This window comes from Cupressus sempervirens, chromosome 2 (assembly GCF_028749045.1).
Source record: "Cupressus sempervirens isolate cs-2001-9-10 chromosome 2, ASM2874904v1, whole genome shotgun sequence".
NCBI lineage: Eukaryota > Viridiplantae > Streptophyta > Pinopsida > Cupressales > Cupressaceae > Cupressus > Cupressus sempervirens.
In genome coordinates, this window is record NC_143119.1 from 347,871,003 (window position 1) to 347,889,491 (window position 18,489).

Genomic DNA, 18,489 nt, shown 5'->3' on the forward strand with positions numbered 1-18,489 from the left:
GGCTTATTAGGTTTAAAATCATTGTTTTGGTTTCTAAACCGTCAAACTTGAAACCCACATCAATGTTGCTTCTCCCATCACCAAGGAAATCCTCCAACCTTACTATTCACACACTCTCAAGCACCCATGATCTTTTCTTTGTCTTTTGCAACGTTATTGCATACTGTTAACACGTTGAGCATACCAGTTGCTTGGCCTTAAATGTTGTCAGAATATCCCAAGAAGGTGGGTGATGGTAAGAAAAAGGCCAAATTATTCATCTCCATCCCAATACCCTTCTACACACCAATCATTAGGGTTTTCCACTATGGGAATTAGGAGGGAGGAGCCATTTCAATTCAAACCCTAACTATAGAATAGGGTAAACAATAGGCACAAATAAAACCAAAAGAGATTCCAACTTATATAACATTACCAAATCAAATTAGTACATTCACAAGAAACCTATAATACAAATTTCTATAGTCATAACATGTACTTACTTCCACTCTGGGTATAGATTTTAAATATATACTCATTGCTTATACATGATTTCCCACCAAAAAACACTTGTTATTTCCTTTAAATTCCATACAACACATTCCAACCCACACTTGGGTTGAAAATATTCACTTTATAGGACAAACCTCTTGACCTTACAAATTCATTCCCTCATGTTCGATCCAAATAGTAAATTGATTGTTGATCTTCCAGTTTGCAAGAAAATTTTCAAAAAGTTGCATGACAACTTTTTTTTATAGCATTTTTGCAATTTTTACAGCTTTTTCCAATACTTCAAAACAAAAGACTCCAAATGCCTACCAAACCTTACCAAATCATGCAATAATACTAAAAGCATGAAAAATATAGATTTTTGGTCAACTCATAGTGTTGACCAACCTTTGACTTGCTAATATGCCTTATTACAATATGTAAGAAACTTGTCTAAATGCATTCTAGGGATGATTGAGATTGCCTAAATGTCTTTTGTCATCTTGGACACTTATTGACCTCCTACTCTATCCACCTTGGTGTTTGACCACCTTATTTAGGATCTAAGGCGCCTGCACCAGTTTCATAGAGTTATCACCACTAGTGTAAATAATATAGAAATACATTATATTACCTACTCTTCATATTAACTTCAAACATAGAATAAATATCTTTGATGCAAAATTTCCAAAAACCATTATTTTCCAATCCCACCACAAGGCACAAAATTGTCAGTTCAATGATAATATATCTTTGAAGTCCCCACATGTTCCATCTATCTTGACCTTTATTCATGGAAATCAAACTGAATTACACTAGTATTTAATAATTAGATAAGTATTATTTCTTTCCCTTGTCTAGGAGTATTTAAATGCATACACTTAACCAAAACATTGACCCAAAACTTATAACAAAGTAAAAAAACTCACCGTATCCTTTAAGACATTTGTAGATTTAGAGCCTTATAGGCTCAATCATGACAAAATTGAGGATTTTAAATAGATTAGAGGTCACAAAATGAAAATGAGCCCAACAAAAGGAAGATCTTTATCTCTTATATCTCCTTGGGCTGCAAATCTAAAATATTCTCAACTTGGTTCTCAAGATTAAATTGTACAATAGATAACTAATTCTCTAAGAAATTCAATAATATAATTGCCAATTTAAACATGGGATGAGCTTGGGTCCAAAGAACACAGGGATCCCTATAATAGAAAAATAGGGGTATTTATGTTATCTTATTTCCTCAAATGTAGTGAAGATGATTTGTTAGGATAATCATGCTCATGTCCCACAATGGCTAGTATTGCATTGTATTACTCCTATATAAATTTTAGAAAATATGAGGAAAAATACCATGAACACTGGATCTCAAGATCCCTTGCATGTTCCAGAAAGGTGTAAGGAGAAAGGGCCCAAAATTGATAAAAATAAAGATAAGTCAAAAGGATTTTCTAAGAACCTAAGACAAAGCTTGGTAATGTTGGTGACATTGTTGGTATTAATAAGTGTTAATATAGATGAGGAGGAGAAATATAAGATCTTACTTTTTTTTACCTAATTCATTTGATTCCCTTGTTATGGTCATTTATAACACAAATATCTTATTTTGAAGTAAGAAAAAGTGGCATTTTATTTACTTTATAAAAGGATGAGGATGAAGATATCTTTTAGAGTCAATAAGACCCTTGTTATATCTAGAAGATAAAAGGAAAAATGAAAGAAGAATAAGAAGGATAAGATATCCAAACCTAGGGGGTGATCCAAATCTCTTAGAAAGTTTAATATTATTTTTGGAATTGTGGTATTTTATACATTGTCAAGAGGATTGTGAATTTGAATAGAGAAATAAAATAAAATTGGATTTTGATTTGGACATTGAATAGGAAGATTGTAATGCATTCATTGAATCTGTGACCACTTATGCATATGATGATATATGATTAAATGTCTTAGGTGGATATTTTCATATGTCCTCTAATATGGAATCATTTTCTAAATATGAAGAATTTGATGGAGGCAAGGTGTACTTAGATGAGAATTATCTTTTTAAATATTATTTTTTATTGTAAAGTCAAAATCAAATCTTTTGATAGTGGAATGCAAATGATTAATCATGTGCTACATCTCCCTTGTCTAAAATGAAATTTGGTATCTATGAGAATTTAGGTATGAAACTAGTCTTGTTTTATGTAGGATGGAAAAAGGAAAGATGTACTATGGGGATTGTTAAAGGTATTAGAATTGAAATACTGTATTTAAGTTGGATAAATACAATGTTGAGAATAATAGTAATTTTAAATTTTTAAAAAAATCCATGGATACTTCATTAGAGAAGAGAAATATTAAGGTTTGAATTATTGAATTTTTACATTAATATAGGTTAGCCATAGGTTAAATTATATAAACCAATTAGTTTTGATTAGACAATTTGGGAGAGGGCACAAAACTAACAAAAAGTAATACCAAGTCTTTGTTTTTTGTTCAAAATAGAAAGTGACTCACAAGAAGTGAATGAAAAGGTATTTTTAATGGAGACATAACCATGGGGAGAAAACTCCTCAACACGGGAGAAAAAGAACAAAAAACCACAAAACATAAATATATGGGAGCATTGGGTGAAGAAAAAGATAAGGCACCCACAAACATAAACCAAAAAGATGGGTAGCCTTAAAGAACCAAAAATGTCCAAACCTAAGAGAGAAGAAGTACTAGAAAATATGAAAGAGATAATATAAACCATACACTCATGTAAAGGAGGAAAAGGAACCAAGGTTCCAAGGTGGCCAAATAAATGAGAACCACAAAAAGAAAGGAGGGAAGCAATAAAAATTGAATCCACTAAACACAAGAAGGTAGAGAATGGTTAGAATAAGAGAAGGTCCTATGAAAGACCACACACAAAGCCAAGGAAAAGGAACTAAGAGACCATAATTAGGGAATCTAGAGAGAACCTAAGACTTCTAGCCACAATATGTAAAATTATTGGAGAAAGGACCAAGAAACCAATACTAATCCAAACTCACAACTTAAAAGAAAAGGATCTAAGACAATCAAAAACAAGAAGTCTGGGAAACCTCGATGAAAACTACCTCAACAAGAAGAGGTAAACATACCCAAGAGTCTTAGGAGAATAAGATACCTAGACCCAAAACTTTGAGAGTAACTCTTGCCAGAGACCAAGGACAATCCTTGAAGGAAGAGCTATAGAAACCTTTAAAAAGACATAAGAAACCCCACACCATTGGAAACCATTGCAAACCTCTTTCCAAAAATCACACACCACATCATAGGGTGGAAAACCACCTAAATAAGACCTTGGAAAAAGAGGACCAATCATAGCCCCCGAATACAACTCCAATACTACCCCATCAAGACCAAATCATCACCTATAACACAACAAGAATAAGCACTCAAGAACGGTCCTAGAGAGTAGAAGAAAAAACCCCAAAATAGAGGCCCTAGTAAAGAGATACTCAAAGTAGACCAAAACTAGGGTGAAGCTAAAATGGGATGCAACAGACCAAAAAAAAAAAAAAACTCAAGAAAAGGTGGAAGACAAATAATAATCCAAGATACACTGAGAGGGAAAACAACCTCCTATGATAGAGTGAAATAAGGGAACACAAAACCCTATTCTCCTCAACCATTGAGAAAATCCAAACCCTCCAAAGGGAAAACCTTCCAAGAAACCAAAAATCAACTCCTAGGAAAAGGACATGAAACTAGCTCAACCATAAGAAAGGCTAGCCAAGGAAACCCCCCAAGAGAAGAAAGAAGGTTCAAATAGAATATGATACCAAATCTTGGGCACAAACCTAGAAGACAAATAAAATGTTTCCTAATACCCAAAAGGAAGGGAACCCATTGTTGATCTCTAAACCTTGTTGCCTATTAGTGTCCAACACTTAGTCATTTTCTAGGCAGTGTTTGTCGGTCATCACTACGATTGAACCAACTAAGGAAGGCTGAGTTACATGGACTTGTTTATATTTTTATTACATGCAAAGAAAGTGTAAGGTTTCTGAGCATCCAAGTATAGTTTGAGTCACAATATATGCTAAGTAAAAGATAAGGAAGTTGAGAAAAGAAGAGATAGTTTATGCCAAGTGAGTCAGTAACTATCGAGCATATAAAAGCCAAGGGACAATATGAATATCAATTGAGACCAAGTGTCAAGATATCCAATTGTTGAGTAAAGTAGTTTTGGCATATGGATTTGTAATGTCACAAATACTTCTGTCTAGATTCTGGGCTATATTATCTCCCCCCTTTAGGATCTTACCTGGGTCTTCTTCTCTTCCTTAAACCACCAAATTCTTTCTAGAAAGTTTTGTTGGATAAATTCAACTATAAATTGGCTGGTTGGAAAGGGAATTCTCTTAGCCAAGCTAGAAAGCCTACTTTATTAAAAAGATGTTTGCAAAAACCTTCCTACCCATGCTCTCTACTTCTTCAAGATCCCAAGTAAATTTGCAAATTTAATTAAAAGAACTCAAAATAACTTTTTATGGTCTAGGGTGGAAGAAAAGAAAAGTATGCCCCTCATTGAGTGGGACCAATTATGTAAACTGAAGAAGGTGGCTAGTGTTGGAATCTAATCGATCAAGAGAATGAACAAAGCCCTATTAACTAAACATATGTGGAGAATCTATGTAGAGGAAAAGGAACGGAATCTCATTTTGAGAAGAAAATACTTATTTTATTACCCTTATTTAGGGGATTTTATAAATGGACCTAGTATTAAATGGGGTTCCTATATTTGGAGATCCATTTGGGATTGTAAATATATTGCCAAGAACGGAGCTAGGTGGAAATTGGGAACTAGAAGAAGGATTAGATTTTGGGAGGACATATGGTTGATGGAGGAACTACTTGAACACATGATTGATAATGTTGATATTATTAACTAGTGTAAAAGGATCTATGGTTATCAATTTTTTGACTACTGGATAAATAGTAGCTAGGCCAATCTTCAAGTCATTAGTCCACATCTTTAGAATATCTAGTAATGTCTTAATGCTTGGTATATCAAAGATGAATTTCAGGACTCTATCATTTGGGGCAAGAATCTGAAGGATCTTTATTTGGTAGCTTCTGGCCTATTTATTATGAATCCCTATGCTATCACTCCATTTTGGGCCTCTTGCTAGATAAAGAGTATCATAACAAAAGTGAGAACTTTCTACTAGATCATGATCCAAAAGAAGACTCTGACCCTTGATAATCTTTGAAGAGAGGATTTTATATAGCTAACATGTGCTATCTTAGAAAAAGGATGAGGAGACTAGTTATTGTATGTTTTTTGAATGCTCTTATGCTCGTGAGATCTAGAACCAATGTCTTGCTAGTTGTAACCTTAACTAGGTTTTTCTTGGAAGTGTGAAAGACTTTGTCAAATAATGGCAATGCCACCATACAAAGAATGATAATGTTAATGTAGTCTAGAATATAATACCCCCTTGTATATGTTGGAATATATGGAAAGAGAGAAATAATCATACTCTTATTGACAATGAATCCCCACATTGGGTCGTAGCTAGGTAAAACAATTAGAGGTATCAAGGAATTTTTTTATCACTAAAAGGAAAAAATCTTATCTTAGCAATGAAGGTTATTCATAGGATGTTTTGCTACTCTATGATTTCAACACTAAGAGTATTAAGTAGAATTTAAGAGAGAATGTTGTTTGGCTTTTCCCTCTCGAAAGTTGGATTAAGGCCAACTTTGATGGGGAAATCAAAGGAAACCTTGGGGAGGCAGGTGGAGGTGGAATAATTAGGGACTCAATTGGGAATTACATTAAAGCAAGGGCTTATCCACTTGATACCCAATCTAGCTACATGAATAACGTTAATGGGCCCGTCCTCACAATCAAACTTGCTAAAGCTATGAAGTGTAATTACCTTTCGATTGAAGGAGATTTGAAAAATATAATAAATTGCCTAGATGGGAAAACTTAGCCCACGTGGACTATAGAATCAATTATAAAAGAGGAAAGATCAATATTAAATACTTTTAATAAAGTAATTATTTCTCATATGTACAAAGAGGCCAATTCTTGTGCAGATTATATTGCCAACTTGGGAGTACGGGCTGATGGAAAGATATCATGGCAAGATAATCTTATCACTTTTGCTTGTATACTCCATTCTAAGTTCATTTGACCATTTTTAATTCATTTCCAAATACATGCAAATATTAGTACCTAGACTTTTTAAAATTAAATAAGCATTCCACTAGAATTTTATATTTCTAAGAAATAGATACATTTATGCACACATGACCCATAGTACAATGGAACGGACTACCAGCCTAAACATTATCCAAAACCAGAGATAGCAGATCAAAACACCCATAAATAAGACTGAACAACAACCTAGCCATATGAATAACTGAAATCAAATTCCCGAATAACTCAAATCAAATTTCCGAATAACTGTTGTACAATAAATAAATTTCAAAGCAAATTACATGCGCCAGTTGATTTCAAGAAAGTCTCCATTCCTCCCTAACTCTCCAAAGCAAATTTGTGCTACTAATTTCTAGGCAATACCATTTTGTCAGTGCCAAGAATTTCTACATGCGTCTCTAGCTCTCCAATGCACATTTCCCTTATTTAATCCACCAGATTTAAAGGACGTCCAATCTTGAAACGCTTCATTCAAATCATGAATCTTGGCCTCGAATCCCTTGCAACAGTTTCCATGCATGATGCATACCACACTCAGATCGTTGCCAGATTGACAAAACCCACTAAAATACTTGGTGTCGAGGAATCTTGGCCTCAAACCCAATCTTGTAATGTTCTGACTCATCTTTATATGATAAAACACAGCTTGGTCATCAATGGAAGGCTTAGCTTCTGAAGCATTGTTCCACACCTCCATCATCTCAACAGTCCTCTTGTTGCAACGGAAGAACATGAATCCCGTATTCACCATATTCGACATTGAATAAGGATCACCAGAATATCTGTCACAAGACATTTCGAAATCTGCATCCCTTGAAAGCCTCTCAAATGGGTTTCTTAACCACAGTATATCTGAATCCTGTGCAAAAACAGAGCACCATGAAACTGATCACACAAAATTTTAATTTAGGTCTATCAGATTGTCACAATTCATATCAATGTTTAGATCGATTGTAGAAATATTTTGTAGCACTAATGTTTCGAATCATACTACATGATCTATTATCGATTGAGTAAATAGTTTTTGACACCCACATCTCAAATCATACTGGGTCATGTAGTATGATCACAAATGTGTAATATTTACAAAATCGATCCCAAAAAGAATATATACAAATTCAAATTTACTAAAAGCCCAAATAAATCTAGGGAAAAAGAAGGAGAAAAACTGACAGAGAAAACAAAATGGTAGCCTCTGCGTAGCACATTGGTGAGCAAGAGGATTTTGGATCTGGTAATGTCAACGTAATGTCCCGAATTGTATGAGCTGGCGGCAGAGAAATCAACTCCTGGAAGTCGATAGCAGTGAGGATGGATTTGTGTACAAGCATTGAATGCCTTGTCATCATGGGCAACCACCAGTAAATTCTTTAGCAGTGGTTTTGTTCCTTCCCCTGTTTCAAAGCTCTTCAGAAACAACTCAACAATGCCGCCAGGCTTCATCCACGCTATGTTCACTGTGGTTATTATCACTGTCTTGTTGGGCATGGAAGCCTTCTCCAGAGCCAATGTCAGTTCGTCCTGTTCAATCCATGAATTGCACAAAATCATAAAAAAAATTCAATGTAATTCAATTGCCCCTGTTTCAAAGATTGAAGTTTTATCTCAGATTGTGACTTACTGTAACGGGATTCTTGAGTTTTCCTTGAAATTGGAAGACATTGGAGGCGAGTGGCTTGTTGGAGAGCAGAACGAGGAAGAAGAAAACACAGCAGAGAAGAGCCAAGATCTTCTCCCTCTTTGTCAGATCCATATCAGCCATGAATTTGCTGACTGTGAGGCGAGTCATGTTGGACGAAGCTGGTTTCGATCTTCTGATGGGATTGATGTAAGTTCGATGAAGCAAGTTTTATTCTTAAATCATGTGCTTGAAATTACTAGATAATCTATATATAATCTTCCATATCTGTTTTTTTGTGGACTTCCTCGATCTTCTTTGAGCACACGCTAAATACTTCCTTTCATCCCATTCTTTCCATTTCAACAAGTCTCACATATTGTATTATTTGAGTACACGCTAAAAGTTTGAATTATTGGTCGGTTTGAATTTTTGTTATGAAAAATATATTATAAATAATGGTTTGACACCAATTTTTTCACAGGATCTCTCAAAATTTCAAAGATGGTGGTGAAGGATTGTTCAACAAAGTCTTCATAAATAAAATATATTAGAAAATGATTCATACAATAAGACTTAAAGTACATTATCCTTTTAAAATTATTAAATAAACAATTTTAAAACTTATCAAAAAGTTCTTAGTAACTTCCAATCTTCAAAATAAGTTCATAAAAGAGTTCAATATAGAAAAATCTTAGACATTTTTGATGAATGAATATGAATTTCAATGCAATATTAATTTCATCTAGACTTCAAATTTTTTCTAGAAAAATACATTTATACTGTTTAAAATAAACTTTTTTACTTCTAAATTTTAAAAAAGTTTAAAGACTTTTGATTCTTTAATATAACAATTACTCACATTTTAAAATATTTATTACATTATGATTAAGTTGAAATTCATATATATTTAACCTACTAGACAAATTATCAACATGTAAACAAAATTTTAAATGTTTATTACATTATGATTGAGCTAAAACTCATGCATGTTTAATCTCCTACAAATTACCCAGTAAAGAAAAAAATTATAATTTACCAAAAATAAAAATACTCCAGTCATCTAATGCAATAGCTTATAAATGTTAAATTATAATACTACCATATGTTTTTGGTGGGTTCCCCAAAATTCAATTGTTAGTCATGCCTATCTATAGGTGGAGACTATAGTTTTCAAGACTCTTTTTTACCTTAGTTCATACCTTGGTTTCAATGAAAAAAGTAAATAATTTGTTATATAATTTTTTTTGGTCGATAATGTTGGATACAATTGTTCAAATTGTGTGTTGTCTTTGATGTCACACAAATGTCATATCAATCATCAGACAGTGTCTACCGAGCTCAGAAGGTTAACAAGGCAAAGGACAATGTCTACTGAGCTCAGAAGGTTAGCTAGACAAAGGATAGTGTCTGCCAAGCTCAAAAGGTCAGCTAGACAAAGGATAGTGTCTACCGAGCTCAAAAGGTCATCTAGACAAAGGATAGTGTCTACCGAGCTCAGAAGGTCAACTAGACAAACGACAGAGTCTACCGAGCTCAGAAGATCAACAAGGCAAAGGATAGTGACTATCGAGCTCAGAAGGTCAACAAAGCAAAGAAGTAGTTCTTACCGAGTTCACTTGGTCATCAAAGGTAATGTGGAAGAAGCATTTCTTACCGAGCTCACTCGGTCATCAAAGGTAATGTGGAAGAAGCAGTTCTTACCAAGCTCACTCAGTCATCAAAGGTAATGTGGAAGAAGCAGTTCTTACCGAGCTCACTTGGTCATCAAAGGTAATGTGGAATAAGCAGTTCTTACCAAGCTCACTCGGTCATCAAAGGTAATTTGGCAGAAGCAGTTCTTACCAAGCTTTCAAGGTAATCAAAGAAATTTAGTTTTTACCAAGTAAACTTGGCAACCAAAGGACTTTAAGGATATTGCAATGTTAACCGAGTCAAGATGGTTAACTCAAGAAATTTCTAGAAGCAGTATTTATCGAGCAGGGTCGGCTAGTAAAGGATTTCATTGTTTTATAAAATAAAGTTTATTTGTTTAGAGTAATATCTGTAGCTGACTGATGTATGGTTTATTAGTAAATGTAACATGTGAGTGAGCTGACCTGACAATCTGAATGGTATAAGTGAGAGGTCAAGTTGTGAATTCTAAGAGTGTGGAAGATAAAAAGTGTGGAATTAATGAGATATGAGGACTAATTATTGTGGAAGCGAATTTGAAGGATGATCAGAGATCATTGAGGAGCAGCAGAACCATATTTGATCAAGAAGGATCTAATGAAGCAAAACAGAGACCTATAATTAACAAGTTCAATTGCATCTTGTTCAGGTTAATTCATTGTTTCTTTCTAACTATTGTAGCAGTGATTCCAAATCTCTTAACAGAGTTGGTTTAACAACCATTTTGTAAATCCTCTAACAAGGTGACAGTTCAGTTGAATTGTTCTAAAGACCTCTAGCAAGGCCACTCCTAACAGGGTGATTAAATCCTCTAATAGGGTCACACCTAACAGTGTGTATTGTAACCTTTAACAGGGTTGGCTCCTAACAAGGCTCACTTCAGAAGAGTGAAAATTTGGTGACTAGTTACTTGGTGGTTTTTCCCATATTGAGTTTCCACGTTAAATCTGATGTCTCTTGTGTTCACTTTGTTTTCAGTTACATGCATGAATGCTTGAAGATAAGTAATAATTTAATTTACCAAGTTACATCATTTGTTTACCAAGTATCAGCAATAAGTAGATCTTTAAGACATCTAAGGGATCTATGGATAAATTTTTTGTTAGTAACTGATTCACCCCCCTCTCAATTACTCTATCTTTAATCCCAATAGGTAATAGTTTTTCTTTATTCATATAAAATATTTTACATTAGTACAAATATAGGCTATCTTAACTAGCCTTTCCACCCCTATTACAACTTAACTTATCATCAACTTCTTATACATCCTTTAACCCTACATAGCTATTGCCCCTTTTCATAGGCTATACATCATTTACAATTCATATTCATTACAAGTCGAATTACACATAAGACCTTATATCAATTTCACCACTTTTCCTTCGCTCATGTCTGATAGTTGCATCCGCTTTACTTCTCTATTGTTAACTACTTTATCCTTGGCCTATTTTCATTGAATTTCCTGCAGAGTTTTTCCTTCTACATTTGCCATCAAAACCCAACTCCTCAAATTTTACCCTAGATCTGCTAGTAGCTGATCTTCCTCTCAAAATAGGAATCTATCACCTTTCTTTACAAAGTTTATCCTTCGAATCTTTTTGCAAATTAAAAATTTCAAAACCTTGTGCTGGCTTTAGCAATGAAAAAAGCAAAAAAGAAAAAACCTCCCCTTTGCCAGTTATTCTTCCACATTTATTGGGAATCAAACCCTGACCACCCGATGGATTTTCATGTTTCTTGTACTCCTTCGATGGTTTGGATGGGCAATGAAACCCCCCATCACCTTCCATCCCTTCCTCTCCCTAAAGATGGGAATTTCCTCTACCAGTCGCAACCATGCCAATTTAATCTTTGTTTTGTAATCTTCTTTGTCTACACTCATTGGCCACCAAACGAAACCATATTTTCCCCTATCTTTGCCTTCCTCTTCATTTTCAAAACACTCACTATAGTCAAGCCCCTTCCCCATCAACATCCATTCCAATAGAGATTCATCCCTACAATCAAGTCATTTGGAAATAACATTATCATCATCCATTCCACCTTATCTTCTAGAAATGCTAGTTCTAGACCTCATGCCATCACCATAGCTACTATGTCGACATTGATTTTCCTATGGTGGGTTGAATTTTGTAATAATTCCCCCATTGCTCCCTTAACTGCCTCCAAGTCTCCTTGCAATGGGCATTTCAAAAGCAGCCTCAACCTCTTATTTTTCACTGGGCCATACAACACCTTTTGCTATTTGGACATTTTGAAAGTGAAGTTAGCTTCCATCTTTCACTTTTTTTCTTCCTGTCACTTTCACCAAATCTTAGAATTTACTATTTTGATTTGTTAAAAAATTCCTTTTCAACTACTTTATTTATAGCATGTCACTAGACTCATTTTTTGTGCTACTTTCCATTCACTGAAAAGATTAATCATTCCATCTACTTTTTACACATCTTTTTATCATGTATGCACTAATTACAAATCACCCAAGTCTTACAGCTTTATTGTATATTGGAAGTCCTTGTTCACGTCATGCTCACTTAATCATTTACAACCTTTATTTGAACTCCATTTCCCTCTTTCATCAATCATCAACCAACACTCCCTGCCAATGGCTACACCATTCAAAACAATCAGGACCTTCCACCAAACACTCTGTCGCCCACTTTGAAAGTTGACCTACTTCCTTATTGGCTTCTCGATAAACATGATAGACTTTAAAGTCCTCCAATGATCTTAACTCCTCATTTACATGAACCAAAAAATTTCCTAAGTGCCAAGCCAAGGTTGAATTGCTTCTTAAAGCTTGCACCACTACCATGGAGTCTCCTTCCACAATCACTTTAACCCTTCCCACCTTTGCACATTGGATTGCCAAGAGTGTTTCTTGGAATTTAACTTCATTATTAGTGCCATTAGGTAATCTTTTTTCCCCTATAGCCAATGTCTCTCCAAAATGATCTCTAACTATGGATCCAACCCCTGATTTTTCCAGATTTCTCCTTGTAGCCCCATCAAAATTTATTTTAATCAATCCTTCCTCTAGAGCTTCCCACCTTGCCATTTCTCTTTGATTTGGCTTTGAAAAACTGTTTCCTTTTGCTCCAACCTATCCAAATTTGATCCCAAGCCACTCCTTTTGAATAGTTCTAGACCCCATGCCATCACCATAGTTGTTATGTCGACATTGATTTTCCTATGGTGGGTTGAATTTTGGAATAATTCCCCCACCATTCCCTTAACTACCTCCAAGTCTCCTTGTAATGGGCATTTCAATTGCAACCTCAGCCTCTTATTTTGCATTGGGCCATATAATGCCTTCGGCTATCTGGGCATTTTGAAAGTGAAGGTAGCTTCCATCTTCCACCTTTTTTCTTCCCATCACTTTCACCAAACCTTAGAATACACTATTCTAATTTGTTAAAAATTTCCTTTTCAACTACTTTATTTATAGCATATCACTAGACTCCTTTTTTGCGCTACTTTCCATTCATCGAAAAGATTAATCATTTTGTCTACTTTTTGCATGTCTTTTCATCATGTATGTGTTAATTACAAATCACCCAAATCTTACAGCTTTACTGTATACTGGAAGTCCTTGTTCATGCTATGCTCACTTAATCATTTACACCTTTATTTAAACTCCATTTTTCTTTTTCATCAATCATCAACCAACACTACCTCCCAATGGCTACACCATTCAAAACAATTAGAACCTTCCACCAAACACTCTGTTGCCCACTTTGAAAGTTGACCTACTTCCTTATTGGATTCTTGATAAAAATGATAGACTTTAAAGTCCTCCAACAATCTTAACTCCTCATTCGCATGAACCAAAAAAATTTCCTAATTGCCAAGTCAAGATTGAATTGCTTCTTAAAGCTTGCACCGCAACCATGGAGTCTCCTTCCACAATCACTTTAACCCTTCCCACCTTCTTTGCACATTGGATTGCCAAGAGTGCTGCTTGGAATTTAGCTTCATTATTAGTGCCATCAGGTAATCTTTTTGCCCCTATAGCCGATGTCTCTCCAAAATGATCTCTAACTATGGATCCAACCCCTGATTTGCCTGGATTTCTTCTTGCAGCCCCATCAAAATTTATTTTAATCAATCCTTCCTCTAGAGCTTCCCACCTTGGCATTTCTCTCTAATTTGGCTTTGAAAATCTCTTTCCTTTTGCTCTAGCTGTTCCAAATTTGATTGCAAGCCACTCCTTTTGAATAGCTCTCTATCACTGCTCATAAACACACTTTTTAACAAATATTTCTTAAACATTGTTGCACTTACTATTTCTATTAAGTGATCAATACTTTGCAAGAGTTGTTCAACTGTTTCTATCACCTCTTAAAAGATTATCCTATTCCTCTCTTTCCACACCTCCCATATACCAATCAAAGAACTTACCCTCCACACACATTCTAACATATTTCTATTACTCATCCTTGGCCATGAGATGAAGAAGGCCATTAGAAAGGGACTCCATGATCCTTTCCATCTCATCTTTCCTTGGACATAACTCCAACATATTGTTGCTACCTCACAGTTTAACAATAGATGATCCACATTTTCTTCCTCTTTACCACACATTACACATTTTGTTGGTCCTTGAAACCCTAATTTCCTCCTTCTTTCCCCAGTCAAAATTCTACCCTAAATAGCTAACCATTAGAATGTTCCAACCTTTGGAAAATTATCTTTATTCTAGCATAAATCTCTAGCTTCAAAACTAACGTCTTCTATATTTTCTATTAACTCATAGCCAAGTTTTACTAAGAACTTACCTGAAGCTAAAATACACCAACTTATCTTATCCCTTCTTGCAATAATACAAACCTTCCCTCTAATGAAAATATCCTTAAAAGATTGTTGTTGCCTCTGTAACAAACCTTCCACCCTCCAATCCTTCCAGTCCCACACTTTATCTAGGATTCCATCATTCTCAATTACATAATCACTAACTTTCCTTCCCCATAAGCCACATCATTTTTTTTCAAATCTCTATCTTGACATTCCTCATCTAAAGTTTTATACTCATTCCAAGAATCCTCCCAAACTTTTTTTGATTTCTATCTCCAATCACCTGTGAAATGTGGTCTATTATGACATGTCTACATGATAAAATAAAGTTCCAAATAGTCAACCCCTTCATATGGTTTTGGACTATTAAAATCCTTGTTTCTTTGTTTGAGTCCAAGTATTTTGTCCTTAGATTTTTTTTCAAAATCTAATCAGCATTAGTCACCATCTACCATACTAATTTGGTTCCTAAGGCATTATTCATAAAATTCCAATCTCTAATTCCATCTCCCCCATATTTTTTTGGACTAAATATTTTTTCCCATTTAAACAAAGGCTATTTCTTACAATCCCCTACTCCAATCCAAAAGAACCTTCATATCTATTTTTCCACACTATTAATTACCTTTTTTGGTATTTTAAGGCACATCATTGAAAATATTGGAATTGCAAACACTATTGATTTTAACATTAAAATTCTCCTTGCTGAAGATAGCCACTTACCCTTCTAGCCCTCCATTTTCTTAAAACACTTTTCCGCTAAACCTTTCCACAAGCACACATCACTTTTGTTTCTACCCTAAAACAATGGGATCCTCAAATATGTATTTGGAAGTAAACCTTGCTTTATACCAAGAATTGTACATATTGCCACTTTTTTACTAATAGGGGTATTATAGAAGAAGATTTCTGATTTTTCCCAATTAATCTTCTGTCCTAAAACTTTTCCATAAATCTCCGAAGTCTTTGTCATCATTTTGGCTTCCTTCTCTAAGGCTTTCCCTATTAAAAGGGTGTCATCCACAAATTGAAGATGAGAAATAGGATCCACTCCCCTTGCCACTTTAATACCTTTCCAAACACCTCTAATTCTTTTTTCTCAAATTAGTCTCTCCAAAACTTCTACTAAAATAATAAAAAGAAAGGGGGATAATGGGTCCCCTTGTCTTATTCCTTCTTCTAACTCAAGGAAACCTTGATGGCTATCATTTACCAAAACCAAGAATTTGACAGAGCTCAAACACCCTTTTACCCAACTAATCCATTCATCATTAAAACCAAACTTATTCAAAACTTTGAACAAAAAACCCATGTTTACCTCATCATATTAAGCTCTCCTTATATCTAGTTTTCCCATCATTTTACTTAGATTCTTTACTCTTATGGAATGAATCATTTCATGGGCTATTATCACCCCTTCAAAAATTGATCTACCCAGTGTAAACCCACTATGTTCCTTTGAGATCACTGTTAGAATTACTTTGGAATAACTGGGGGAGGGGGGTGAATAAGTTATTCAAGGTCCAGATGTCCTATTCAAACTTTTTACTAAGTGTAGTGAGCCCATTCAACCATTCATTCATCCAAGCTTTAACTTTTCTAACCAACAAGTTACTGCAAATCAACATGCAAGCATAACACATAAGAAATCAACACATAACATAGTGATTTATGTGGAAACCCAATTTGGAAAAAACCACCAGTAACATGCTACTCAATTCTCACTCTTTTGAAGTGATGCCCTGTAAAAGACCTACCCTGTCAAAGGCTTGCAACACACTGTCAAATGTGACCTTGTTAGACGATTTAACCACCCTGTTAGTAGTGGGCCTAGTTAAAGGACTTTAGAACATTCACTTAGAATGCCACCATGTTAAAAGATTTACAAATGGACATTAAACCAACCTAAGTCCATAGGATTTTTAGATCTAATACAATTGCTAGAGAGTATTAGAAAATCTTGACCTGACTACAACATACAACTTATCTTGCAGATCTCAGATCACTTCTCAGCTTATACTCTTGCCTGACCTTCAATCTCTGCAACTCTTGATAGCTTGCCCTCTTTTCAAGCTTAGTCTCCTTGAGTCTCCTTGCTCAATGTACCAGTGCAATCATCTCTTCATGACCACTTATAGAAGTAGAGCCTTTGTGCTCTTCCTTCTCCTAGATGTATCCTCCTTGAAACCCTTTTGACCACTTCGCAAATTTCGCTCTTTAGTAGCAACAATATTAGCAGCTCTCTGCTTCTTGGTCTATGAATCCTTAAATAGACGTCTTGGAGTTCTTTTTCCTACTTGATTCTTCCATTCTTTAATTTCAATTCGTATGGATTAGGTAGGATTCATTGCATCTAACCCATATTTTGTTTCCTCTAGAAACTTCTTGAAATAATCCTTTAGAATTCTCCCAAAAATGGTTTTCATAAAATTTTGTGCCACCAGCTCATCATCCTTATCTTCCAACTCATTCAAAAAATTCAAGAAAATCACTTTGTTAGCTCAAATTTGGAAAATCTTCGTCATTTTAAATAATGCAGCAGCTCAACACTATTGAAATACTAGTGCTCGACACATACTGTGTTATTCGACATCAACTATGTTTTTCTTGATGCTCGGCACCTAAAGATCACTTGGCAAAACAAAGAATTTTTTGATGCTCAACACCTGATCTTCACTCAGCATCTGAAGATCACTCGGCACACACTAGAATTTCCTATTACTTAGCTTCAACTAAGAGTTTTCTCGGCTTCAACTAACTTGCTCGGCACCCACTAATGATCATAGTTTAAGCTTTGCATTTAACCTTGTTACAACTTCTTCCTCCAATGTTTCTAAGTGTGACCAACCTTTGTATCTTTGAGTATGTTATCAATACATCATTTAACCATTGTCTTAACTGATCCTTGCACTTCATTACAACATCATAACTCAACCTTTCCCTTAGGTGCTCTTGTTACATCTTGTTGATCAAATCCTCTTCATCAATCAACTAAGTGATAGTACTTGGATCTTATAAGAAAATATCATCCCTAAAAATAGCAGGTTTGACATCAATGAAAAAACAATGATTGAAAACATTCTTTCCACAACAGTCTTCCTTCTTTCCAAAAATCTCCCTCTTTGATCTTCAACAATGAGCTTTTTAATCAGATTTCGAACAATCTCCCTCTTTGGAATTGTTGGCAAACCAAACTAATCAACCATTAGACAAAACTATTCAACCAAATGCTAGCTAGGTTAAAACAGTAAGTCAAATGCCAAAAACTAAATTGTGGCTTCACATCTCCTTCTAATATTCTGATTGTTTCATTTCTACTTCTCCCTCTTTGTTGTTGTATCCTTGTGCTTTATCTTTCTCCCTTTGTATTGCTCATCTTCTGTTGTTCTGATCAACATCTCCCTCTATCTTCATTTAATCACAAGATCATTAGCATGTAATCAGTTTATCACAACTTCTCCTGTTGATTAGTTGTCTACTTCTCCCTTGTTGACAACAATGCCAAAGACATATTAGCATCTTAATAAGCAAATATAGCTTTTTCAAGTTCATTTAATTTCTCCCTCTATCACCTTGCTTGTGACTGATTTGGATCTTCAATAATTCTACTACTTTAGGCATGAATCCTAAAGTAAACATCCTTTGCATCAATGCGTAAGATCTTCAAAAATTGTCTCATTTGATGTAGGGCATTTTTTCTTTTTTTTTAAGTAGCCTTTGCTAGAGGTATCATCCCTAA

At 34.8% G+C, this 18,489-nt stretch overlaps 1 protein-coding gene across 1 annotated transcript; it reads right to left on the bottom strand.

The window, feature by feature from the left end:
* Positions 1 to 6,877: 6,877 nt before the first annotated feature.
* LOC149572564 (uncharacterized protein At4g15970-like) lies at positions 6,878 to 8,606 on the bottom strand. Its single transcript, XM_089813662.1, has 3 exons — positions 8,286 to 8,606; positions 7,838 to 8,185; positions 6,878 to 7,523 (listed from the first exon to the last, which is right to left on the bottom strand). Exons 1-3 carry the CDS (start codon positions 8,451 to 8,453, stop codon positions 7,035 to 7,037), a joined length of 1,005 nt encoding a protein of 334 aa, XP_089669788.1. The 5' UTR covers positions 8,454 to 8,606; the 3' UTR covers positions 6,878 to 7,034.
* Between the last annotated feature and the right edge of the window lie 9,883 nt (positions 8,607 to 18,489).

Excerpts from the sequence above, each read along its gene's own strand:
- LOC149572564 (XM_089813662.1), bottom strand. The coding sequence starts at position 8,453 with ATGACTCGCCTCACAGTCAGCAAATTCATGGCTGATATGGATCTGACA. Across the intron at positions 8,186-8,285 it reads AACTCAAGAATCCCGTTACA|GACGAACTGACATTGGCTCT; the intron begins GTAAGTCACAAT and ends TGGATTGAACAG. Across the intron at positions 7,524-7,837 it reads GCTACCATTTTGTTTTCTCT|GATTCAGATATACTGTGGTT; the intron begins GTCAGTTTTTCT and ends GTTTTTGCACAG.